The following is a 27,114-nucleotide window of genomic DNA, read 5'->3' as shown; positions in this document are numbered from 1 at the left end:
TTAAACAAATGTAATTCATTAATCAGAAAACTCAAGTCAAAATGTTTTAAATTGGGGAATTAAAATATTTTGATAAATTTATCTGCTATAATCAAATGCACAAGTCATTTAATCTCTCTGACCTTGTTTTCTAATATGTAAAATAAAAGAGTAACAATCTCCCAAGGTACTTTCTAAGTCTAACATTACCAATTTTATGAAAATAACCTGAGGTAACAATTACTAATTTTTCACACACTGAAAAGGAAACTATGAGCCAATTCCTTGGTCCTTTTGAGCTTTAATTTCCTCATTTATAAACCGGGAATAAGATCAGCCCTACATACCTCACAAAATTGTTGTAAAACAATCAACTGGGTTAATGAGATCATCTCTTGACCACTGGAGAGTAGAAACTGGACTGTGTTGAAAAAAAAAAAAACGCTGGTGCGTCTGAGATACCCGGCAGCCGGAAGCTGGCTGCTCGGGGCCACACTCTGCTCACGGCCGGGACTGGGTGAGTGGTGCCAACCCTGCCTGAGCAGCTACACGTTCTACACTAAGGCTGGATTCACACAAATCCTAATTCATTCTATCAGCTTGTTTCCCAAGAAATACTATAAATAAGACAAAACAGAGTAGTGAAAACACTAGATTCTAGCCTTGGCTCCATTGCTTACTTAGTTAAAAACCTTCAGTAAGTCTATTTATGTTTCATGATTTACAAAGTTAGTATTTCTTCCTTTCGTATCCCAAAGTTGTTTTGAGGATCACAGAAAATCATCTGTATACTAGACTCTATAAACTGTACTGCACCATACAAATGGCAGGTATTACCATGGTTATAGAAGACTAATATCTACATTTTCTTTCTAAGCAACTGAAACTGCTGTTCTAACATGTCAGAAATAGCCCCTTTCCCCCCATTCCAATCCTTTTGATCCTCCCTCTTACTATACTACTCTTCATTGATAGTTACCTTTCATTAGCTTCAATTAAAAATAGGTAAGGACATAAAGTTCATGATCTCACTCTCAGGGGAAAAAAAAGTGCAGTAAGCAATAATTACTTGGAAAATGTGGATTTGAAGTCACTAGTTAACCTGCCCCCAAAATATCAGAGAATAAATCACTACCATCACAAAAACAATTATTGCAAATATAAAATGTTTAAGTTATTTTTACAAAGTTATTAAATGCTTAAAACTTGCCTGGATTCCTTTCAATGAGGAAACTCCCATATAAAGGAAAACACCATATAGAACAGGCATTGGAATAAACTGTAAGTAAAATGACCACAATTAGAACCCATGTTACCAGAACAATTTCACATAAAAAATACATAAAAACATAGTGCCTATGAGACAGAGTTAAAAGATCTTTCAGTGATGAGACTTTTCTATAACAAAGAAAAATGCTAGTAAACAATAACCTCCTTGAAGAATCATTTACCATCTACATGTTCCCTCCTAAGAAAGGACTGTGTTTCGTGGTTAAGAGCAGAGGCACTACAATCAGACTACTTGGCTTAAAGACCCAGTTAACCTCTTCTTGAGCCTTAACCTCTCTGTTTTAGTTTCTGTATCAGATTGCCTTGAAGATTAAAAAACTTCAAATTCATAAAATACTCAGAAAAGCACATGGTACATATCAATCACTCAAAAAGTGTTAGCCATTATTATTACTATCACTACCCCTACAGTGACTGCTACACAATACCATTTACAATACGTATAATAAATAAACACCATCCTGCAAAAGAATGTCCTTGTTACTTTGGCAGTTAGGGGGATCCCAAACTGCCTACCTAGTCCATGCCCAGGCATCCCACAGGAAAGCCAGCAACAGGCCCCATTCATTGATTCAAACACCACAATCAGCACTCACCCAAGGGAGAGACCTATAAGGAAAAAAGACCTAACAGCCAGAGGAGAATCACACTCATTCTCTACTAAACAACCTTGTATGTCCTTAACTAAGGACCGAGGGAGAAAAGAAAACATATCAAAAATCTAATCAGTATCCTCAGGGAATCTCAAGAAAATATTTAATCCATAAAGCAACTTCAGAATGCTACGAAAAATGAATAACCAGAATAAAAAAAAAAACTCCCAGAAATTAAAGATACAATTATCAAAATAATTTAAAAGAATTTTGTAACAATGATTTTGATAAGACTAAAGAGATCAATAAAATGATAAGGAAAATGGAGGAAATTTTAACAGTGAGAGAGAGTAGAGAAGAGGAATGTAACAACATATCTGGAAAGTCTAGTATCTGTCTAATTTAAAGTGAAGAAATATCTAAGAGAAAATAGAGAAGAGGAAATAAACAACTGAAGAACATTCCCACAGTTAAAGGCATAAGTTTCTAGAGTAAAATGACCCACAGAGAGAGAAGCAAGGCAAATTAAAAGTTTCTATTTACCTAAATATCCTAGTGAAATTTCCAAACTCTAAGAGTAAAAAGGACATTTTGGTAGCTTCTAGAAAGGAAAAAGATGCTTCTGAAGACACAAAAACCAAATAGATATCAGACCTCTTATTAGAACCACTGATCTCTAGGCAACAACTTTAAGACTCAAAGAAAAATAAATTTGAAACTTGAAATGAATATCCATCTATCAATCATAGAGGGTAATTTTGAAACATGCCAGAACTCTGGAAGTTTACTAATTATGGTACCAGACATGAAAAAAGTACTCAAGGAATTCCTTTAGCAATACAAAAAAGAAATACAAGAAAAAGTGGAACCTGTATATGTACTTTTTTTTAAGTAAGAGAAGTCAACAAATATTAAGAAAACTTCTCAGGTCTTGCGGCTTGGGCTATTATTTTGAAACCGCAGGAGTTTGGGGAAATAAGGGTTATTTCTGCCTCCACGAAGGCTGATCACACTGCCTAGTCCTCAGCGAATATTTATTTCATCATAATACTGATTACATGTTTCCAGAGGGCTTACATTGCTATAATTTAACTTACAGAAAAAGCACAGAGTGTAAATGTTGGTAACCTTTACAATAATAATAAAACTAAAAACACAGCCAACCAAAAACAACTGATGAAAGGGAGAATGGGATGTCTGGGGTAAATCTTCATGAAAGACATAAACTTAGGTCAGAGGCTCTCAAGTTTTTGGTCTCCTTTATACTCTTTTATAAAGGACCCCTTTATACTCCTAAAAAGTACTGAGGACCCTCCCCCCAAATACTTTTATGTGGATTCTATACATATATATATAGAGAGAGATAGGCATATCTAGATATAGATATATAAATAGTTAGGTATATAGGTATGTGGGAAATAGATATTCACCATATTAGAAATTAAAAGAAAAATTTTAAATTTTTTTTTTGGCTGTGTTGGGTTGCTACACGCGGGCTTTCTCTAGTTGCAGAGGGCAGGGACTACTCTTTGTTGCAGTGCGCAGGCTTCTCATTGCAGTGGCTTCTCTTGTTGCAGAGCACGGGCTCTAGGCGCACGGGCTTCAGTAGTTGCAGCACGTGGACTCAGTAGTTGTCGCGCACAGGCTTAGTTGCTCCGCAGTATGTGGGATCTTCCCAGAACAGGGATCAAACCCGTGTCCTCTGCATTGGCAGGCAGATTCTTAACCACTGCACCAGCAGGGAAGTCCCAATAGTTATTTTAAAACTCATTTCGAAATAATAATAAACCTATTACAAGTTAATATAAAAAACATATTTTTACTGGAAAACTATAATTTCCAAAGAACATAAGATTAAGTGAGAAGGATAGCGCTGTTCTGTATATCTCTTTAGTGGGTGGGTTAACAGAAGACAGCTACACTCTCATATCTGCACCTGCATTAAATCTGCTACAATACATCGTTCTGGCCAAAGGCTATGAAGACAACCCGGCCTCAACACAGTCACATAACTGGGAAAGGGAGGCTCCTGCAGACCCCGGACAGAGTGTCAGGGACTCCCAGAGGTCCTTGGACTAGACTTTAAGAATCACTGTCTTAGGCAAAGAGATTCAGTCTAAAGATAATAAAATGAAAAATAAAATTATAACAGTATATAGATCTATAATGGTGTTAACTAACAAAATAACTTAAAAAACAAAGGAGTAAAAAGTTTACCTCTGGAGAGTTGCTTTTGGAAAGTGAGAGAAAATAGACTAACTTGTTATTTTAGAGCTTTCTTGATATTCTACTTGAATTTTTCTGCCTATATGCAGTTAATACTTAAAAATTTTTAGAACTACTTAAAAAATGTAAAGGGCAACCTTCATCAGGAGATGCAGCATCCCCATAAGACTGCACTACATATTTCTCCTCTTGTCCCAAGCACCTCTAACAATATACTCACCACTATGCAGTAATTGCCCATTTGCCTGTTTCACCAAGTAGATTGCCAAGTTTTTCAAAGTAGACAATAATGTGTCCTATTTATTATTGTTGCCTCAGTACTTAATAGCACAGAAAGTACTCAACAAATATTTGGTCAATTAATTGGCTCCATGAAAGGAGGCCAAAGAATTCTAGCATTAACTACAATTTTTTTAGTTAACATGTAACACACACACACATACACACTCCACGTTTGTACCCTAATTTATAAATAGTTTACAACTTTTTACTTATTAATTTTCTTTACAACAAACATAACTGAAACACCAAAAAAAAATGGAGTTGAGCTCTTCCATGATGAATAGAAAATTTAAGATTAGATACTTAGCTACGTTTGCTATGGTTATTGTTTTTTATTAAATCACTGGATTAGGTAGAATGTGTACAGTAAAGATCAGATGTGACTAAAAGACGTTTATCATAAAGTATAATTTCTTACATGCTTCATTTATAGTATTAGCTCTTTTTGTTTTCCTAATGAGTGTTACTACTCATATTTCATTTAATACATTCATTTCATTAATATGTTCTTTGTCAGGAAGAATGTATTAATTCAATAGCAATATTATTTCTTACATTGTGGTAAAATAACTGTTTCATCTATCTTTCAATATTATTTCCTCTAATATGTTTATAAAATCCTGTTATAGTATTCTTTTAGATCATAACTAAGCCATAGATTAACTCCTTCCAAAACTCTATAGTCTTTAATACTATCCTTTTACATTATTATTATTTTTTGTTTGTTTAAACTACATTATTTTTTAAAAGGATACAATCTAACACTGATGCCTACTACACTAACCACCACTCCAAAATATTATTTTCCAAGTAAATTCTAGGAAATGAAACTAATTTTAGATATTTTAATGTTTCATTTTCATACAACCAAGTGTAAATTTTATGATAAAGAAAGATTTTAAAACATTGCAATAAGGAGATTTTTACCTTTAGTACTGAAGTCATGAACACAGACAGGCCCATTAGAATAAAAATCATTAGCCCTGTAACCCGCTGTTCACGAATTCCCAAAAACTTGGGTTGTTCCCCTGGAGCAGAACATTCAGATTCAACTTTTAGGCTGTTGACATGACTTATTGACAACACTGTTGCAGCCACAAACCATGGAAGTCCCATGACTGAGCAAACTCCCAACATAACACCAACCACGAGCAAGTCAAGGTGATAGCCAGCTCCTTTCTGAAAAGTGAAACAAACATGAATATTTGTAAGCCTACATTTTTCTTTTAGGTTAAAACGCTATACTACTTATAAAGAGAGAAGAAATTAATTTTCACCACCTCCAATTCAAAGAAACAATTCTTGGGACAAAATTTTAAAATTACCTTCAGCTTGTGCTCCTTTCTGTTTATGATTACAGCTGTAATTTGTTGATCCATAAAGATGAGAATGGTACAAAGCAGAGCTGGAATAGCAGCTATTAATAAGGTCCACCAAGGATTTTCTCCCAACGGGCTTATGATCCAGCCCCTATTTGTATCAGTAGGCTGTTAAAACATTTAAAGATTAAAAGAAGGAAAGAAAAAAAGCTTCCTTCTCCTACTGCACAAAATTTCCACAGCACAGACTGTGTCTACCCCAAGAAATGCCAAGGGATCGGAAAGGACTGGATTTAAATATTGGGATATATTGTGAATTATTTGCAGAGACAGCCATAGGAATTCTTCTCATCCCTAGAGGCAGGTCTCTTGTCCCCGTGACTGAGCCACTCTTTCCACCTAGAAGGGGAGTCTATTTCCTCCCCTTGAACCTGGGAATAAGGTCAAAGTAACCCTGTGATTTCTGAGTCTTGATCTCAAGGGACCCTGCTGCTTCTTCTCTAACCCTTTTGGAACCCTGAGATTAAGCTCTGAGTAAGCCTGGATAAGCTTTCTTGAGGATGAGACACAATGTGATGAGACGGGGGCGGGGGGGGAGGCAATTACCCAGCTCCTTCAGCCGTCTGAACTGAGCTCCCAGACATGCTCCCATCAAGGCAATAAAGATTGCAGCCACGTAAAAGATCTCAAACCAGGAGACCAGAGCACTACCCAGCTAAGCCTAGTCCCAAATGTCGTAGATTTATGAACAAAAAAAGCGTTGTCGGTGAAAGGTATGATGTTTTGGGAGGTTTGTTATGCAGGAATAGATAAGTGAAGTAGAGTGTCCTTTCAACACACGCCTATCTACTTCATATAAAGTGAAATCAATCTACCTACTAGATCAACTCCTAAACTAAACTGCTTTGGAGATCCTACAGACTAGTGATCTTGTCAGGGTCAGTACTAAAGCAGAACTGGGCCTCGCTACACTATTTTTCCAAAACATTGGCTGACAAAAATCTGGCACTTTAAAAATCTATTTCAATGCTGTAACATAAAATTTGTTTTATAATAAAACATTTTTAAAGATCATAAGAGTTTAGCATTCTTGGAGGATATTGAATATATTGAAATTTAAATGCTTCTATTACTTAGATGTCATATTAAGCCTGTTTTTTCTACATGAAAACATGTGTCAATACAAAAGGGAAATTTACTGTTTTTGAATACAGATATTATAATTTTCCCACACTGATATACATTATACTGCTTCATATTCAATACTGCACATGAATAAATATGTTTTATCTATACAATGCATCTATTCTTAACTGTTTCTTAATTTGTTTCCCCGAGTGTATTTTAAGCCCCTTGAAATCAGTCTGCTACTTGAAAGCTAGATAAATGAATAACAAGGATATATTTGGAACCAGAATAAGGAAATGGGACCAGGATTACAGGAAATTACATTAATATAATTTACAGTTTTGTCTATTTGTAAGACTTGGTAAAAACGGAATGCCTTTGATATAGTCACCTCTTAACGGCCTAAAATCTTTAGTGGCTCAATATCTACGCTTTTAAACAAAGGTCTCCAAAACTTTTAAAATTATATACTCTTGGGCTTCCCTGGTGGCGCAGTCGTTGAGAGTCTGCCTGCCAATGCAGGGGACGCGGGTTCGTGCCCCGGTCCGGGAGGATCCCGCATGCCGCTGAGCGGCTGGGCCCGTGAGGCATGGCTGCTGAGCCTGCGCATCCGGAGCCTGTGCTCCGCAACGGGGGAGGCCACAGCAGTGAGAGGCCCGCATATCGCAAAAAAAAAAAAAAAAAAAATTATATACTCTTAGCAGCAAAAAAATATATACCCAATGACGCTATACTTATTTATGTATTATGTTACTTATAATTATCCTTATAGTAAAATTCATACAATAAATATTATAAAGTTTAATTTTTCTTATTTTTAGATAAAAATATAAATAGATTTATATAATTTTGCTGGATCATTTTCTACCTCTACTTTTGAGGACCCTGGTTTTTAAAATAATGTTATTTTTCAATCCCAGAGAGAGAGAACAGACTAAATTTATCTTTGTTATACTCCTTATTCCTAATCCCCTTTAAATCTTCTGCTTATAAAAGTCATATAATTAGTTAAATGTAAATATAAGCAGTGACACAAATACTTGACTATTAAACATTTCCAGAAAGTATTCAAAAGCTACCACCTCTAACTTAGAAGGGAAAGTAATTATCAAATGCTGTGTTATGCACATGATATACTGTATACAAAAGAACTGTAGTTTGCTAATGAAACCAAAGAGTTCATGGATGCTCAGATTAAGTATCATTTTTCTTGTGGAAAAAAAAATTAATTCTCTCTTGATTCTGCTGGGAAGTGTTACACAAAGCTTTCCAATTACTGTCAGATATACCACCCTTCTAAAAATTTTAATGAGGATCCCGCTGCCACTCTTATAAATTCAAGTTTGAGTTACTCCTTTATAAAGGAATAAAGAATGTTTCTTTCACCTGGGAAGTATATTGTGAACTCCAGCTACGAGAGAAGGGTCAAAAATTTTAAATGACTCCTAACTCCTCACCATGAATATTTTCATTCACTCTCCCTGATGGGCCAGCTTTGATACCTTCTTGCTTATTTCCTAAATATGTTCACTTGTCTCTGTTCATCCTTTCATTTTTTTATATATGTGAGGCATATATATAATTTTTGCTTTCAAAGCATCAGCTCTTCAGAGAGACTATGCATATTTTAGAAATAACTACTTAGGAGGCGGTATCTTACTTTAAAGTAGTTTGGTATTCCCAAGTAACAAATAGCCAAGTGTTTTAATCCTTACCTCGAATTTTTCAGGAACATGAAGTTTAGGAGATGGAACTCCTACAAGGTAGTCAATTGCAACCATTATTACTATGGTGAGAAATACAGCAAAGTCACTGATTGTCGATCGCACCTATGTTAAAGGGGTTTCGTTAGTATAAACACAAAAATACTATGTGTCCTTTCTAAATACTCATATCTTTCACAGATTAAAATATACCACTAGAAAGTGTGAATGAGGTTTTTAATTAGTGACAATGTATCAGTGAAATACATTTATAACTAATATTTTTTGCAAAGGATAAGAAACACATTTCACAACTAACCTATCATCTCTCATACCATTGTCTTCCTACTGTTAGCTCAGACATGGAATATACACTTTTCACTATGAATAATTTCGTTATAGCTATATGACATAAAGTACTAACTTCAAACAATATCTTATTGTTTTGAAATAAACCAAACCAAGGAAATGAAAACTAAAAAGATGACTATTACAAGAACTCCAAAATTAAACCCCAATTACCTTGGTAGGAAAATAGCGCTTGGTCTTAAATTGCTTGAGGAATGAAGACAGAAAAAATGTTGTGAAAAATAAGATGACACACCAAAAGAGCACATCTGGAATATAAGGTCCATGGAGACTACAAGCTGATCCTACAAATGTACCATGAAAGATTTTACAATCCTGAAAAAAGGGGAAAAAACAGAAAAGGAAGGGATGAAGGGAATTCTCAGATAGCCAATAAATTACTAAGAACTTCTTTGAGTCTAAGATGCTACTGATCATAAGGCACACCATTATTTTATGTTTCACTTAGAAAAAACACTATCAAGTCAACATTAACACACAATCAATTTTAAAACATATCGAGTTCAGAGAGGTCATGGTTTGACAAATCTGTGCATCTTAAATCACTGAAATGAAATACTGTTTTTTTGTCAAGTTATTAACGTCATACACTCCACTCCTTTTCAACTCCTTAGTTCCTTTAGTGAAAGGATTATATATCTCAATATATAAGCCTTTTATTAATTCCCAAATATTTGTTTGCATTTTTGTTCAACAATTTCACTGTCTTTCCTTTACCTCTGAACAAGTTGCTTAAAACAAAAGCGACACACAGAAAATTACAACTCTGCCTTTATAATGCTGAATAAGAGATGGCTATACTATTAAATTCGAATCAATAATAAAAACTGTGCTTGGCTTTTCTGACTTTTCTTTTTTTTCTTTTCTTTTTTTTTTTTTTAGTGAAGAAGGACATCAGCTCAGCTTTTATTTATTTATTTATTTATTTATTTTTGGCTGTGTTGGGTCTTCGTTTCTGTGCGAGGGCTTTCTCTAGTTGCGGCAAGCAGGGGCCACTCTTCATCGTGGTGCGCAGGCCTCCCACTATTGCGGCCTCCCTTGTTGTGCAGCACAGGATCCAGATGCGCAGGCTCCGTAGTTATGGCTTATGGGCCTAGTTGCTCTGTGGCATGTGGGATCTTCCCAGACCGGGGCTCGAATCCGTGTCCCCTGCATCGGCAGGCGGACTCTCAACCACTGTGCCACCAGGGAAGCCCCTTTCTGACTTTTCTGATGGTGAGATTAGAGCATGGGACTGTGAGAAGTAAAGTGACCACTGAAATATTTCCATTAATAAAATCAATAATATAGTCAATAATATAACATAATACAATACAATTATAGAAATATATTGACTTGATTTTCCTTTGGGGGGAAAAATAACTGAAAGGCAACCAGAGATTAACAAAGGCACATGGAATTGAAGTCCTTTTTTCCTTACTTAGATTCTAATGAGACTCATTTTAAAAATACAACTCAGGGCTTCCCTGGTGGCGCAGTGGTTGAGAGTCCACCTGCCGATGCAGGGGACACGGGTTCGTGCCCCGGTCTGGGAAGATCCCACATGCCGCGGAGCAGCTAGGCCCATGAGCCATGGCCGCTGAGCCTGTGCTCTGCAACGGGAGAGGCCACAACAGTGAGAGGCCCGCGTACCGCAAAAAAAAAAAAAAAACAACTCAGGTTTACTGAAAGAAAAACAAAGTTTCCATTATTCTCAATTTCTACATGCTAAGATTAGTAATCCTACAATTTACAACATGGATCACAGAAATAAAAGCTATAGCTACACAAAAAAAACCTAACATGGCCCTGATGGATATCAAGAAAATACACTGAAAAGACCATATACATAACATCCTATTCATCATGAAATGAGCTTTTTTAACTTTCATATAGGCACCTCTATTAACTCTACCTCTTTCACAACAAAAGAGATAGAGTCAATAAAGTATTATTCTAATATAAAACAGTAAAGTATTATTCTAAGCTGATTACTGACACACAGTGCTTTACATCAGCACTGTCCCCAGAACTGTCTGTGATGGTAAGATGTCAAGTATCTGCACCGTCCCGTACAGTCAGCCAGCAGTCAGTCACTCGACGGGACTGAGCACTTGGAATATGGCTAGTGAAGCCAAGAAACTGAACTTTTAATTAATTTTATTGAATGTACAGTTAAATAGACACATATGGCAGTGACTACTGTACCGGACAGTGCAGATGTAAATTTATCAATGGGATAAAATTTCAGAGGAAATCCCTCCAGTTACATATTTAGGAGCTATCACCCTTAGAGAGAAAAGAATGACCTACAATTGCTTACATGATATAAAAAGCACCAGAGAAGCTCAAGGGATCTTGGTTTTAATTGATATTGCCAGCATCACTGGACATCTTTATTTCTAAATCCCAACATGGGAAGTGTCCAAAACAGATATTCTAGGGCTAGGACAACATTTCCCAACAACATACAAAAGTATGTATGTAATAGTGCTCAGTACCCAGTAGGTGCTCATTATATGTTTCTGTCCTTTTTCCTTTCCTTTCCATCAGTGTTGAAGTCATACTAGTCTCTACAAGGTAAACAGGTTCAGTATGAGCATTCCTCATCTTCTAAATAAGCAGTTCCCGGAGCAGATGGACTGATCAACAGAAGGCACAAGTGGGTAAGAGCTGCTGGAACTGTCGACTTGAGGACCAGCAACCACAGGCCTATGAACTTATGAATCCAAGAGGAATTAGAAACCAGAAGATTATTCACATCTTTTTAATAATTACTATCTTGGAAGCCAAATACAGTCCATCTTGATCTCCCTTCCTACCAGCTTCATTCTTTTCAACCTATACACTTCAGTACATGATAAATAAAAATGTGGTAACTTCTATTTGGTCAACACAACTCTATATTCTGAAAACATACGATATCCATCAATCAAGAAGGAAATTTAGGTTTACTAAGGAAAAGCTAAATAACAAGGTTACTGTTTGCACCAGGCTTCACTTCACATATACTCACAGAGACAGTGAGGTTCCCCCATGGAATGTTGTGTGCTGTTACATTCCTTTCCTCCCACACCTTCAGAGTTTCATTGCCAGGGTTAGAAGGCTCAACACATACACATCTGAGAAATCAGAATTGGATAATTTTAACCATTCTGCATTTCATGTTTACATTTTATTAAATCAGTCACACAATGGAGTAGCTTTTAACTTCTTAACTTTTTTCCATGTTGCAAAGCATGGAGACTAAGAAGTGAAAATATCAGAAACAATGGAATGGAATAAAGTTTGGCTTATATAAATATAACAAAGCTAATAGAAATACCAATAAAATGTTTACTTAATGAAACTGGTTAGATATATCCCTTGGGGCAGTACTATTTTCTTTAAAAATTTGAGAAGACACCACCATGTTTAACACGGTCAGCCTCCACTAAATTTTACCACTTACCTCCACAGGAGCCGCTGCCGCCTTCCCATCTACACACACACAACATGCACTGGGAACCAGTATAAGTTATACTCCTACTAATTCTAGCCCTACCTGCTCAAGCTCATCCTTTACTCATCTTAAGATCCATCCTTAAAGTAATAGGTAAAACATAGTTTTTCAGGACAGGACTAGGTGAGTCAAAGCTATCAGAGAGTTCAGTTCATATCCAGAACTATCTCACCTGCCTGAAAAAGCTAGAAACACATACATAAGCAAAGAAATCTCTAAATATGGATTTAAAAAAGGAAAAGAAACAAACAAGAATATTCTCAACTGGATTATGAGCTGTTTGAGAAAAGGCAGGTGGCTGGACTTTGGATTCAACTGAGGCTCTATCATTTACTAGCTGTTTGACCCAAGTCAAGTTTTAACCTCCACGAGCCTCAGTTTCTTCATACACAAAAGGGGCTACGATATGAATGGCGAACACTGACATGAATATTATGCAACACTCCTAACACAGTGCCTGCTCACAGAATGTTAGCTGAACAAATGATGTTCACATGTAGGAAACAGTGCTCTAACTGGCTGGCACTAGCTCTAAAAACCACGCTTCTTAAAGATCAAAGTAGCAGGGAAAGAGAGAAGACAACAAATAACATTTAAAAAATTAACTAGTTTAAGAGCAAAGAAAATGACACAAAATAGACTTGGCATCAAAGTGTCACTAATATTTTCAAATAGGTCAATGTCTTATAGGAAGTTTCACATCCCTCCCTCCTCTGTGCATCAAAGTCGAGAGTGTGTGAGGACAGCGAGAGGAGGAGGGGTGTGAAGTGAGGGACTGGGGCCGAGGGGGGCAGGAGGAAGGAAGGCTTTTGGTAACCACGTTCCTCCATGTAAGTTAATCAAATGCAGGCTCACGCTCATACCAACTGTGCTCAAGACGGCAAATACAGGCATCTACCTCGGTATGTCTAATTTTAATAACCTTTTTCACATTTAAACAAGTTTGCCAACCCTTTGTAACTATTATAATTACTTCTCAAATCCTATTTTATTCTAGAGTCCTAAAATATTTTCATTTCATGCTTTTCTTATCACAAAGAAAATAATCCACTAAACAACATACAACACTGCATGAAATTACACTTTAAAATAACTTCCAATAAAAATTATCAAGTTTCAAAAACGTTAATGAAAACGCAAAACATGAAGAATATATAAATATATGGTGGTTAGTTGCCAAAAAACTGAATTTAAATTGGTCAATCCAATTTACACATAAAACCAAAAATACACACACTTGGACAAATTGTTTCAGTGAATAAAAATGACTGAATTTTGTTCAACCGCATTTACATCCACTGCGTGCTTTGGTAAGATCTCATCTGTAACAAACAAGTCAACCTCCGTATTGCTAGTTGGGTAGTTATAGCTAGATATACAGTGAGCATCACATTGCAAAAAATCCATTTTCTTTTGCTCAGACACCTCTGCAAAAATACATTTACTATTGGGGAAACAGAAACACTTACGAGTAGCTGGTCAGTTCATCTAAATTGTTGTGCATATTAAATGCATATATTTCTCCTAAATGAAAGAGCTTCTCCAAAGCCTCATAGATGAATATGATGCAAATGAGAGCTGCGAAAGCCTCCTCAGTGAACCGGGTGATGTAACACACAAGGCTGCTTGCATCTGTCGCAACCAAAACAATGCACAAGAAAGAAGTCCACAGACCTATACTGGTTCTCAAAGACAGATAGGAAAGGTGATAATCTCTGTTTAGAAAGAAAAATGTGGACACGATCAACATATACATGCCAAACAGTATTGGTACTTAAAATTTTCATTACAAACAGTAAGAACAGTATAAAAACTTAAGATTTCTAAAAGAGAACACATTACAGAATAACAAAATAATGACTAAAGAAAGCTCTATGTGTTTTTCTGCTTCAACTGAAGACTAGCTTCTTATTAGTAGACTTAATGATTATATTTTACTTATATAAAAGACTTACAGTGAAAATCTACTAGGAAATAAATATTTTAAAAACAAAGACCTCACTTTAGAAATCAGTTATGAGGAGTAAATGACAGATAAGCAGCCTGTAGAACAAGTGGATGTATGTCGCTCTCTCTGAACACCCAGATGCTCCAGTGTCAACATGGCAGCCACGCCCCAGCCCCACCACCACCAGCTCCTCTACCACCAGTATCACCACAGTGACTTCATTTTCCAATTCAATTTCAAATAAGAAATTACTACCAGTGAGTCTAAAACACTTGAGGCCACTACATTCTCTATTTGTGTGTGTACTGTGCCAGATCAGAATCAGAATCAGCTTGTCCAGTGGCAAAAGAATCCAAACAAGAGGAATCAGTGAATCAAACATTTAATAGCATCAAGTTGTTTCAGACTAAAATATTCAACTGCATTTATCTCACAAAAGGAATAGTACTGCCATGTCAAATTCCGAGGCTACCAGCTCCAGTAACCTGCACTGACCCCACGCTGTGAGCTGCGGCTCCCTCTGTGACACAGGCCTGCTGGGTAAAGTCAGTGTGAGCCTTCGAGATCCACTGCTTTCTAAACTTCCTTTATAAGACCAACATACCGTATAATAAATAATTCAGATTAACTACCTTCTTACTAGGTTGAAATTTGCTAACACAAAGGACTTTTATTGTCCCTCAAGTGATTTGCTTATCAGCACTCAAATCCATTGATTTTATATTCAAGGTGACTGGGAATGAGAGTAGGAGCCAGAGTAGGGTTGACCACACAGTAGCCCCAAAATATTGAAAATATGTATACTCATCAGATCCTCTTTTTCAGCTATTAAATATACAGTGTACTTTTAACTAAAGTTAATCACAATAATATATAATTATAAACATACATAAACAAATATGACAAGTAGGTAACTATTACATACCTGCAGAATTTAAATAAAATTTTTTCAAACACTAAAACTGGACCTGTGCTCCCCAATATTGTTAGAGGTTGCCCAGCAAACAACGAATAGGCAATCCCAGTTAATGATGCTCCAAAAAGAGACTCTATTGCACTCTGTTTAAGGAAAAAAGAAACGAATAAAGGTAATACATCATAAATATATCTCTAACCTACTATAATACATATATATAAGACACCTGGAAAATAAAAGTATTAATCAAGTGGTTAAAAAAAATAAAGCAAATGCAACTTTAAATCTCAAATTTAAAAGTTAAATATGGAAAATTACAAATATATTTTAAATACATGGGAAAATTGTTTTGTTTTAGCATATTAAAGGTGAACTTTTACAATCAACCCTAATTTAAAACAATACTACGGGAGGTAAGGAGGAAGGGGTAAATGGAAGATGGACACAGAGGCTCCAACCCTATCTATACATGTTTTACTTCTTAAGCCTATGGTGAGTACAAAGATGTACACATTATTTTGAATATTTTTGCATGTCTGAAATAGTTCATTTAAGAAAATAAAAAACATACTAAATCCTCGATGTGGTGCGCTACAAAAAAAAGACTCCTTCAAGTAGATGAATAAGAAATTAGCACACTCAAATTTGAAACTATCATTCTCAAACTTGCTTCTAAAGTGCAATTTCCCATACATTTTAAAGAAATTAATCTAATATGATGGGCTTAACCAACATATATAAAACATGAAATGCTTAACATAAATAATAGATGAAAAATCTCCTTAAAAAATTCCTGGAAACCATAAATGAGGAAATATTATTATTAAAGTTTGGTAAAAACGATAAAATGAAAGACTCATAGAAATCTTAAATCAAAGCTAGTAGGCCAATTTTGTTTCACTACCAACATTACATCCTAACTGATTAGGTTATCAGTTGCTAAGGCATATAGGCTATGACACTAGACAGAGGGGAGGGGTCAGAAAGAAAACGGTTTACCATTCACAAACATCAAGGTCAACTGGGAAATACAATTAAGCAAGGAAAAGGCCATCATCAGTAAAGCAAAGACAAAACACTTGTGAGAAACAAGCCTCCTGGAACTGAGAGGCAGCACAGCAGCAGGCAGAGAGCAGGGCTTCAGAACCAGATCTGAAGTAGGAGACTGCTTCCTACCAGATGCTAAACCATGGCCGTATCTCAGGCTTGTCCAACCCAACTTTTCTCATTTTTAAATGTGGGTGATGATAGCCAGGAGAACTTAAAGAAGCAGCGTTTCTGAAAACACTAGCAAACACACTGTCTGGCATATAGAATGCACTCAATAAATGGTAGCAATTATCATCAGTAATAAGAGCATGTTCCAAAATCAAAATCACAACATAAGAATAGTACGTAGTAAAAGTAACATTCAATTATTAGTATAAAAATAGGATCAAACCCACATAAAAATTAGACTTTTGGCAAAATGAGTAAGTGTTCATATTAACAATATATTTAGGAATTATATGAAATAAATTTGTTTTCTTGCCCACAGGCAAACAAGAGATTGTCCTGGAAGACACTACACTAAGCTATTATAAAATCCTTAGTTCAATTATAATATGTATATTTAGGAATGAATTTAGAGTTCAAATCAAAGGAAAAAATGTCTAAACAACATCTAGAAATAGAAAGCAAAAAATTGAGCAGAGGAGATGGCAAATAAAGAAATGCTAATGGGGTGGGGAAGGCAGTTGGGCACAAAATTAGTTTCCCTCCTCAATGTTGTGTTGAAAAAGCAGAAACTTCCAGGTGAAGACCTTCCTTTCACCATTCCCCAAACCCCTCATTGCCACATTTACTAGGTTTCTTTACCCAGACCTACTTTTCCCCAATTTTTAAACTGTTTATATGTTCATTCCCAAACTAAAACCTGTCTTTCCCTAAAGAAATCACAGCCCTCCCTATACTGCCCTAACTAACCCACATTCAAAAGCTTCCATTTTACCCACCAGAAGCCCTCCCCTAATCTCCCCCATACGCCTCTCCACTGTACGACACTGAACAATCCCTGCTGATCTTCCTCCTTCTCTACACCTCTATTTTGGTTTTTACAAAATTACATCATCCTGACTCCTCTTTCAGAGCTCTGACTGTGCCTGTGTCTAATGTGCTGGGCCACTTTTCTCCTCATTCTCACCCTTCCTCCATTTCATAAATGGGACTTTTTTCCTCTCCTTCTCTCCCTTTACATTGTTAACCTCATCTATTTTCAGTTTCCCAATCTTCATATTTCTTTCTTACCACTCTATAAATTCTGGAACTGCACCTCCTAATGTCTCCATTTCTACCTGAAGTTCCAGTAAGGCATCTGAAAATAAACGCATCATCTCCATATCATTTCCCTCCATAATATTTCTGATTTCTCTATTCTAAATTATTACAACTCCTACAGCTCTTCCTTTATCTCACTCATGTGTGGCACAGAACACCACGACATAGTAACTACATATATACTATCCTATCTTTTTCTCCTAGGTTAGGACCCTGAGGATAGATGACACATGCCCATGTCTTACCCTTGTCTATGTTCCTCTAGTGCCTAAAGCTCTATCACATGCACAGGGTATTAAATAGCAGGATGAGACGGGCAGGCAGTGAGTGATAGTCCAAGAGGAAAGAAACAGTATTTCCATGATGGTAACAGACAAGACAGACTTCCTCAGGGACCAGCAGAGTTACATGTACAACTTGTGACAGCACATAAAGCAACTTACTAAAAATATCTATCTGCTATAATAATGTAAAAGAATAATATAAAAGAATCTAAATAATCAAAAAAAAATTGAGTTGAAAGGAAATTTCAGTTGTCAGGTTTACCTCATGTTCAGCTTATGAAATACTTTAATTGAACAATTATTACTACTTAGAATTGGTTGGTTTTTAACCTTTTATCTGTAAAAAATAAATCTTCTCCAAAGAGTAAATATCATTAAACAAAATATACTTAGGAATCACAAACTGTCTCATTTAAATGCCATTAAAATGTATATAAACAGCAACAAAAAAGTCTTTCCAAATTTCACGAAGCACTAGATGCTGTTCTGATATCAGGCCCCCACAGCCCCAATACAGTATCACCAAGAACAAAAAACATAAAAACTTTCATTCTAGTCATATCAAAATATAGATGCAGTTTTCAGTTATACTTTCCAATTAACACTTTGGCAACATTCACACGAATTTAATAACAGCAAAATTAAACACCACTTCAAAAATCCATCATTTGTCCAGAATTATGCTCCCTTCTTCCAAATAGTCTAGCCCAGGGGACCTACCAGGGTGGATTAGTTAATGTTAATCACATGGCTCTAACTAATCCTATGATGTCATAAAGGATACAAAGTGACCCCACCGATAAATTCTCCCACCCATGACCCACCCAGAATCAGTTCAATTGATCTGTCTCCTCCCACCCACTCCCCCCACAAAGACAATACAAGCCTTTTACTCAATTTATTAAACCATTCATCCAGCAAGCCATGACAAACTTTTTTCTTTCTTTCTTTCTTTTTTTTTTTTACCTCAACTGTGCATCTTCTCCTGTTCAAATGGCTTCCCCATGTTTTCCATTGCAATTACCTTTGGGGGAAGTCTGCTTTGGGACAGGTTAATCATGCTGTGGGTAGACTCTTCAAATAAAAGTATGTATAGTGAGACAAATGCACACAGACACTTGCCTCTGAAGAGCTAAGAGCCTGGCCACTACCAATCTTTGTACTCACTATTCTGCCTTCTGTAGCTTCTCCAAGCAGCCCTCCAAAAGTGATTACAGGAGACATACAGGCACAGTATAGGAAAAGAATCGAGGCCAGGCACTGCAGACTTAATGCATCCTTGAAGTCACTCAAGAAAAAAGGTGCTTTCCTTTTGATGTCAAGTATCAAACCACCAAAAAGCCTAAATAGGTGAGATGAAACTCGTCAAACTGTACACTAGAGGATTCTGGCTAGTTCAAACTAAAACTATGGGCTACATAAAACTGCTGGTGCCTAGCGTTTTGTCAACAAAAATCAATATCCTATTTAAATAATGGTATAAATTATAGAAGACAAACTCATTTAATCTAATCCACTGATAGTGGAAAGGCAGACCTCACTAAGTTAAAAGACACAAACATCTGTATCATATGGACTATATGCTGAAAAGACTACAGGCAAATGACTATATGAGTAAATGCAATAAATATCAAACACAAATGTGCAAAGAAATACATAATAAAAATAAATAAAACCTAACAACCCATTCATGAAAATGTGCATAAGCAATGCTATTAATCATTATTTATATTATAAATCTTAAAGGCAAGTACCAGAAATACCAGGAATGCAATTATAATATAATCATAAGTCCCCAAATACCCTTTAATATGAATGTAGTATGCTCAGGCCCACTCAGTAGTGAATTAAATAATTTTAGTTTTAAAATTTTAGTACTTCAAACACATAAATACTTCTGGTCTAGAAAAAAAGCCTAAAAACTATTTCAGTGTATGTAATTTACTGAATATGTAGTCAAACCAGTGTGCATATTAATAAAACTAAGGTTTTAGTTAGTAAATTTAAAATCTATATTTGCATATCAAATCATTTCAATGACTTATCATTTCAGTGTTTTTTAAAATCAGACTTTTGGATACATCTAACTTGAAAGCATACCACTACAATATAAGCTCTGTGAGGGGCAAGGACCTTTTCTTATTCACTGCCATTATCTCCAGTGTCTAGAACACTGCCTGGGAAATAGTAGGTACTCAATAAATACTGGTGACAAATCAGTAATTTAAAAAGATTTTGTGACTCATATCATTCAAATCCCTACTGCAGAAAAATACACCAAACAAATTAATCTTATGCTTTCAAATGCTTTAGATGTTTCAAGCTTTACCATTCTAGCTTTTTCCAAAGTTAATATTGAAATAAAGCCTAAACATACATTGACACCTGGAAGAAGTTATCCTATAAATAATATGACAGCAAGGGGACTGAGAAAACTGTAAAAAAATGTGCCAACTTGCAATAAAAAAGGTGCCAATGATAATCTAGAAAATGAAAGTATATCATCAAATCAATCATTTATATGAGACTCTCGGGTAACACGAGATCACTGGGGGTCTGGCTTGGTACTTCTCAGTGACTAACCCTACCTCAGTTTTAAGTCTGAAGAAGTAATAATAATAATAACAACTTAAATGAGCACCTTTCACATGGGGACAGAGTCTTACTCTATTATACTCAGAGGCTACTATATTAGTCCATGGATTAAGATATCCTGTATAAACTATCCTGGTTTTTTAAACAAATATTTAAGCTTCAAGATCTTTAGTTCTATAGGGACCACCAATGGATAAAACAGTATCAACATCCACATGCTTTTTTCTACACAATGGTAATACCATATCATTTTCTACCTCTACAAAATATTTTAAGACAATGTTTGCACCTGGTAATATTTCTATTCTTTATTCCAAAAATTAACTTCTGCAACAATTTTTCCAACTAGGTTTCCAGAGACTATTACTACGGTTTAATTATGCTTGTCTGTCGAATTTTACATTACCTCATGATGTACTGCTCATGGAAGAGTTTTACATCTATGCACACACATGACACATTGGTTACAATTCCTCTCTGTTCCCATAATTCTCTAACTTCATATGAGAATGGCAATAGGACACCACACTTTCCTCAAGAACCTTCTGTACAGGGAGTTAAATTAACCTACTATAGAACTACAATACTCTTAACATATGCTGCATAATATTTTCATTTTAAATTAAATCCTGGTATACAGAACCCAATATAGTCTAGTAAACTATCCTTAACATTATATACCTATAAAATAATACACATTTTTTAAAATATGGAAAAAATACTGTACAAAATTATTTTCCAAATATTTACAAAGAAAAAGAATGCTTATGCCTTTTCCATCAAATCAATCTCTAGCCCCTAAAAGACACCCACACTGTATCAGTATCTGTACCCACCGTCCAGTCCTCTGTAGCTCAGGCCCAGCATGGTGTGGGGCCTCCTTAGGGGTCTCACCCGAGCTGGGGGCAGATCCATTGGGAAATACAGGAATCTTTCTCTTTTCCTGCATTTCACAAAAAACACATTTTCAGAATTGTTTTAAGGAAGCTGAGAAGGCATCTTCAATTAGAAGGAACATGAGATCTCATACTGATTATATATCTAACCAGTACTCCTAGAAAAAATGCTTCCTAATGTAAACTTCCACTTTAAAGAAAATGCACTTTGAAATAGAATCTAAAATTTGTCTCTATTATATTTCAAATTTATATTGTTTTTTTCTGCTTTATATTCTAATATCAGATATACTATAAAACACCCACACACACCATTTCAAATTACTACTCAGCAACAGAAGCAAAAATATCCAATAAAGGCATCTCTCCAACTAAAATTTTTTTAAATCTTACTCATGTTAACTATAGAAAAAATATATTTTACATTAAGAGTAAATGCCATTGTTTTCTTTTTAAAATACTTCCCTTAAGACATAAGTAGCACAAGAGTTATTAAACAAATTTTCATAAAAATCAATTTCCATGGCGCAGTGGTTGAGAGTCTGCCTGCCGATGCACAGGACACGGGTTCGTGCCCTGGTACAGGAAGATCCCACATGCCACGGGGCGGCTGGGTCCGTGAGCCATGGCCACTGAGCCTGCGCGTCCGGAGCCTGTGCTCCGCAACGGGAGAGGCCACAACAGTGAGAGGCTTGCGTACCACCAAAAAAAAAAAAAAAAAAAAAAAATCAAGTTCCACTTAAGTTTTATTACAAATTCAAGAGTACTATTCTCGTGATAAAAGATCTCCTCCTCCTCACCAGAGTGAGCTTTTAATTTGTTACCTCCAAAGGTCAGAGGTTGCTGGACTAAAAAAAGTGTGTGTGTGTGCACACGTGTGCGTGCGGGGTGGCGGGGTGGGGGTGGGGGTGGCGGGGTTTGGGTTGGGGTGGGTGGGAGACCGCTAGAGGGAGAGAGAGGAGACCAAAGAGAAAGGGAGAGGGAAGAGGAGAAAGAAAAAGACGGGATTGGGGGTGGTGTTTATCCCAGGAGGTCCCCTGGATCAAAGACTCTGGCTCAACTACAGACAAACTCCCTGGTTCACATATTCAGTATTTATAGAGCAGCATAACTTATCTATAATCATAAGATTACCATTTGAAAATGTCAAAATTAAAACTAACTTACATCATAGCTCAAAGGGGAAAGAGAAAACAAAATTACAGAATTCCTAGAAAACAAATCTCAAGAAAAATACTATATACCACAATCTATGGGATACAGCAAAAGCTTCATTCAAGAAAATGAAGCACTTATATTAAGAAAATTGGAAGAATAAAAATAAGTGTATTAAGCATTTAATTCAGGAAATGTGAAAAAAATCTTTGAAGGAAGGTGAAAGGAATAAAATAAAGCAGCTAAAAGCAGAAATCGAGTTACAAAACACAATATACTTTTCTAAAAAGGAGAACTGAAATAAATTTTAAAACCTGCTCTACTGGGAAAATATGATAACCATTAGCTAATAAACAACCAAAGATACGACAAGGAGGCAACTTCATAAATTTTACATATATATAAGAAATATATATATATATGTACAAAGAGACAGACTGCACAACACAACCCTCTGCAAATAAATGAAAAATTTTGATGAAATGGGTAATATACCAAAAAACATAATTTCCCAAAATTGACACCAGAAAATAGGTAATTTTCTACGGTATACAGTTTACCAAAACTGACTCCAGAAAAAAGAGAAAGTTTACACAAACCAATTTCCACAGAAGAAATAAGCAGGTTGTTGAAGTCTACGACACAGAGTCAAGCTCAGAAAATTTTAATGAAGAAGTCTTTCAAACTTTCAGAACCAAATTATTCCAAACCACTTAAGATTTAAAGAACACAGAAAAAGGAAAACTTACAAATTTGTTTTTATGAAACAAGTATAATGATGATACCAAAACGTGAAGACTGCACAAAAATCTATATACCAATCTACTTACAGAGGATGCAAACAACTTAAATAAAACATTAGACAAAGACTACAGGCACTTTAAAGCCCAAGTTGGCTTATTCCAACAATGCAAAAGGGTTTTCAAATTAAAGATTTACCATGATAACTGATAAATAAAATTTATATGATCATCTCCAGAGATGCTAAAAAGCCCTTTGACAAAATTCAACATTCACTTATATTAAAAATTTCAATAAAACAGAAATTAGGGTACTTTCTTAACATGATAAAATGTGTACTTTGGCACCAAAGACAGTAACTTAATGACAGAAACACTAGGGATATGGACTACAATTAGGAAAAAATTAAGAAATGACCTTTAAAGTCAACTACTACTTAAAACTATTAGAGATTTTAATCAATACAATTAACAGAAAACTTGTTAGAGGTATAAGAATTAGAAAATAAGGGATAAAATTATCTCTTATTGCAGATTACATGACTAAAAAACTACTACATACAATAAAAGCCTAAGAAAGGTAGCAGGATACAAAAGAAATATACAATAACCAATAGCCTTCATAAATATATATATATGTGTGTGTGTGTGTACATACATATATATATATAAAGCAACAAGCAGATGATATAATGGAACAAAGACCTCATTTATAATAGAAACAAAGATAAAATACTTATGAATATACTCACCAAGAAGCGTGTAAGACACAGATAAGGAGAACTTTATAATATTCTTTAAGGACACAAAAAGTGACTTGAAATAGGAAAACAACTGGGGAAAGATGTACCATGTTCTTGAATAGATTCAATATTATAAAGATGTCAACCTTCTCTCAGTTCATTTAGAAATTTAATTTCCATCACAATTTTTTAAAAATCACATTTTATTTCTGTAAGTAAAAAGCTGATTTTACAGCTTATGTGAAAAATAAATACACAAAGATGGCCAAGAAAATTCAGAAAAACAAGAGTAAGAGAGAGGTTGAGAATGAATGCAGACCTACCAGATATTAAATATAACAAAAAGCCTCAGAAATTAAAGTGTGAAATTGGCCCATGAATAGACAGACCACTGGAAAAGAATTTCCAGAAATAGACCTGAATGCATATGGAAATTTAATAAATGATAAAGAGAACATCACCAATCAAGTGGAGAAATGCTTACGTTTTTAATAAATAGGGACAACCAGGCCGCAATTTAGAAAAAAGACAAATTGCATGCATTCTCTATATAATACGTCATGATAAATTCAAAAGGATCAACGAATGATTTAAATGTTAAAAAAAAGTGATGGAGGGCGATGAGCAAAAAATATTCAGGAATATTTAACTTCACTAATTACAGAAATGCAAATTAAAACCACATTAAAATACCAGATATAGTAAGATAATGATACCTATCAGACTGACAAATATCCAAAAGTTTGACAACACACTGTGCTAGTGAGGCTGTAGGGAAACAGGCATTCTCATTCATCACCAAAATGAGTCTACAACAGTTCAACCTGATTGATAAGAGGAGATTCTGGTAATATCTGCTAAAATTATAAATAAATTCCCATGTGAGCCAGCAATCTTATTCCCATGAATCCATCCTACAGACAGACACATCTGCACAAGACTAAAATGGCAATATGAACACTATGATATGGTTTGTAATAGCAAAAGACTGAAAACAACCTGCACCAGAAACAGGACAAACTATGGTACATCCATACTGGAATAAAACACAGCTGTGAGAAAAGGAAGAAGGAGTATTTCTATGATTTCTTATGATCAGATCCCCAGGAAATATTGTTACATGAGAAAAGCAAGGTGCAGAACACTACAAATAGGATGTTAACTTCTGGTAAGAGAGGAGAGAACAAGACTATATGTTCATATTTCCCTGTACTAAATAAAAACTGGAAGGATAACAAAAAACTAGTAACAAATGGTGACCCACAGGAGGTGGGGACAGGGGTAAGAAGGCAAACGGGACACAGTGGGGAACAACTTCTCTGAGTGTAGTTCTTCATATAGTTTTGAGTTTTGAAAATGTATAAACTATTTGAAAAATGTTTAATAAAAAAAAAAAGTAACTCCAAGAAGTACTGTGTGGATTCTCACCTGAGAAGGAACGCTCTTCGGCGGCTCTATGCGTATGGAAGGGTCCCACTCTCCTGGAGGTAGGACAGTCACTTGATCTAAAAATTCATCAATTCCAGATAGGAGGTCATTTCTGTCTTTTGCTTTATAAGCTACATCATGAAAAATCTAAAGAAAAATATACATATTGAGTAAAAGGATTGTAAAGCTGAAAGAAAATTCTACGCATAGTAATCCACTTTAGATATCATAACTAAGTCTACATAATTACCTTAACTCTTGTTCCCACTCTCGCTAATAACTTTAAAAAATAACCCACTATTAGTATTAACAGATGAATTAATAGTAACAACAAAAGAAACCAGTGATGTGTTAATATACAACAATTTTTAAAAAGAGAATATTTTACTTGGGAAATAATAAATACAGAATAAAATAATACTGTAGGTGCGTCATTCCACTTTTATGATATTTTAATGTCATTTATCCTAAAGGAATAGTCATGGGTATGCTAACAATCTTACTTAAATAACTAATTTGATCATTTATATTTACTGGGTGCCTACTATTTGGCAGGCACAATTCTGAGCACTGTGGACACAGATATGGTAAAGTCCCTACACTCAAGAACTCAGGGGGAAAGACAGTGAAACAGGTAATTACATAAATACACAACTGCAGGTAATAATAAATGTGCCTATAAAAATAAAGCAGGGTAAAGGAAGGGAAGCTGATGTGGAAGAATTGGGTGGCCAAGGAAGGTCTCTTAGAGGAGGAAACACTACAGGAGGAATCTGTCTGAAATGAGGGACAAAGGCATGCATAGGGTGGGGTGGAGGTGGTAGAGTGAGCACTCAGGCAAAGGGAAGAGCAGCAATGTCCAGGGGCAGCAGTGAGCATAGCACATCTTAAGAACAAAAAGGAAGCTGTTGTGGACAGAGCAAGTGGTAGAGAAAAGGTGACTAGTCAGTCATAGCATGTAAATTTCGAAAAATAAAATAAAAAAAAGCATACAGAGGCTAGATTAGGCAGACCCTATTAAGACAACAGTAAATAGTTTAAATTTAAACAAATATACAATAGGATGTCATTGATACATCTGGATCAAGGAAATGATTTATTCAAATCTGCATATTACTGATAGTACAGAGGAAAATACGATAAGAGAAAGGCCCATATGATCCACTTTTGTCACCAAAGAAAAGAAGGTAAGAGAGTCTGAGCTGGAGGGAGAAGAGATGGTGCAGGTGGAAAGGAGATGGTAGACTAAATGCAAAATACACAGAAAAGGTAAAATCAATAAAATCTGTTACTGACTGAGACAGAACAGAGAAAGGAGGTCAGTTCAGACATGTGGGGTTTCAGATGCCTTAGGGACACAAAGCAGAGATGTCTAACAAGTACCCGACTATAAAGCTCTCTCCCAAAGAGACAAAGTCCTGATCAATACAGGCCATGGTCAAAGATCAAGTCCGCAAAAGCAAGAAATTATAGAGAAAAAAGGGGAAAACACAAAGTCCTGTGTGTTTTCACAAAGAACCAATATCCTGAAATGCAGGACGAAGAAAATTTCAAAATGTCAAGAAGATGGTCAATAATTTCAACTTGTGGGGGAGGGAGGAAACCAAACAGTCTCCACTGATCCCTGACAGAAAGGTCCTAAAGACCTTGCAAAAGGCAAATAGTGAATATAAGATAAAATAGTAAAGACAAACAAGGACAATTTTTTAAGCTTCACTATGAA

General features: G+C 35.5%; 1 protein-coding gene across 5 annotated transcripts in view; it reads right to left on the bottom strand.

The window, feature by feature from the left end:
• Positions 1-27,114, bottom strand: part of SLC4A7 (solute carrier family 4 member 7) — a 125,073-nt gene that overhangs the window by 16,745 nt on the left and 81,214 nt on the right. For all 5 annotated transcript variants that reach the window (XM_082639016.1, XM_082639017.1, XM_082639018.1 and 2 more), the window contains 11 exons: positions 25,392-25,538; positions 21,266-21,372; positions 19,002-19,176; positions 15,244-15,377; positions 13,840-14,085; positions 11,885-11,990; positions 9,043-9,204; positions 8,533-8,646; positions 5,696-5,857; positions 5,298-5,549; positions 1,190-1,258 (listed from right to left, as the gene is read on the bottom strand). In XM_082639016.1, the coding sequence (XP_082495142.1) occupies positions 1,190-1,258; positions 5,298-5,549; positions 5,696-5,857; positions 8,533-8,646; positions 9,043-9,204; positions 11,885-11,990; positions 13,840-14,085; positions 15,244-15,377; positions 19,002-19,176; positions 21,266-21,372; positions 25,392-25,538 (1,674 nt within the window). The remainder of the gene's footprint in view (positions 1-1,189; positions 1,259-5,297; positions 5,550-5,695; positions 5,858-8,532; positions 8,647-9,042; positions 9,205-11,884; positions 11,991-13,839; positions 14,086-15,243; positions 15,378-19,001; positions 19,177-21,265; positions 21,373-25,391; positions 25,539-27,114) is intronic.

Source organism: Mesoplodon mirus (genome assembly GCF_964341445.2).
Source record: "Mesoplodon mirus genome assembly, chromosome: 12".
In the NCBI taxonomy this organism is placed as follows: Eukaryota; Metazoa; Chordata; class Mammalia; order Artiodactyla; family Ziphiidae; genus Mesoplodon; species Mesoplodon mirus.
The sequence above is the reverse complement of the archived record's forward strand: the minus strand, read 5'-3'. Positions and strand labels throughout refer to the sequence as shown.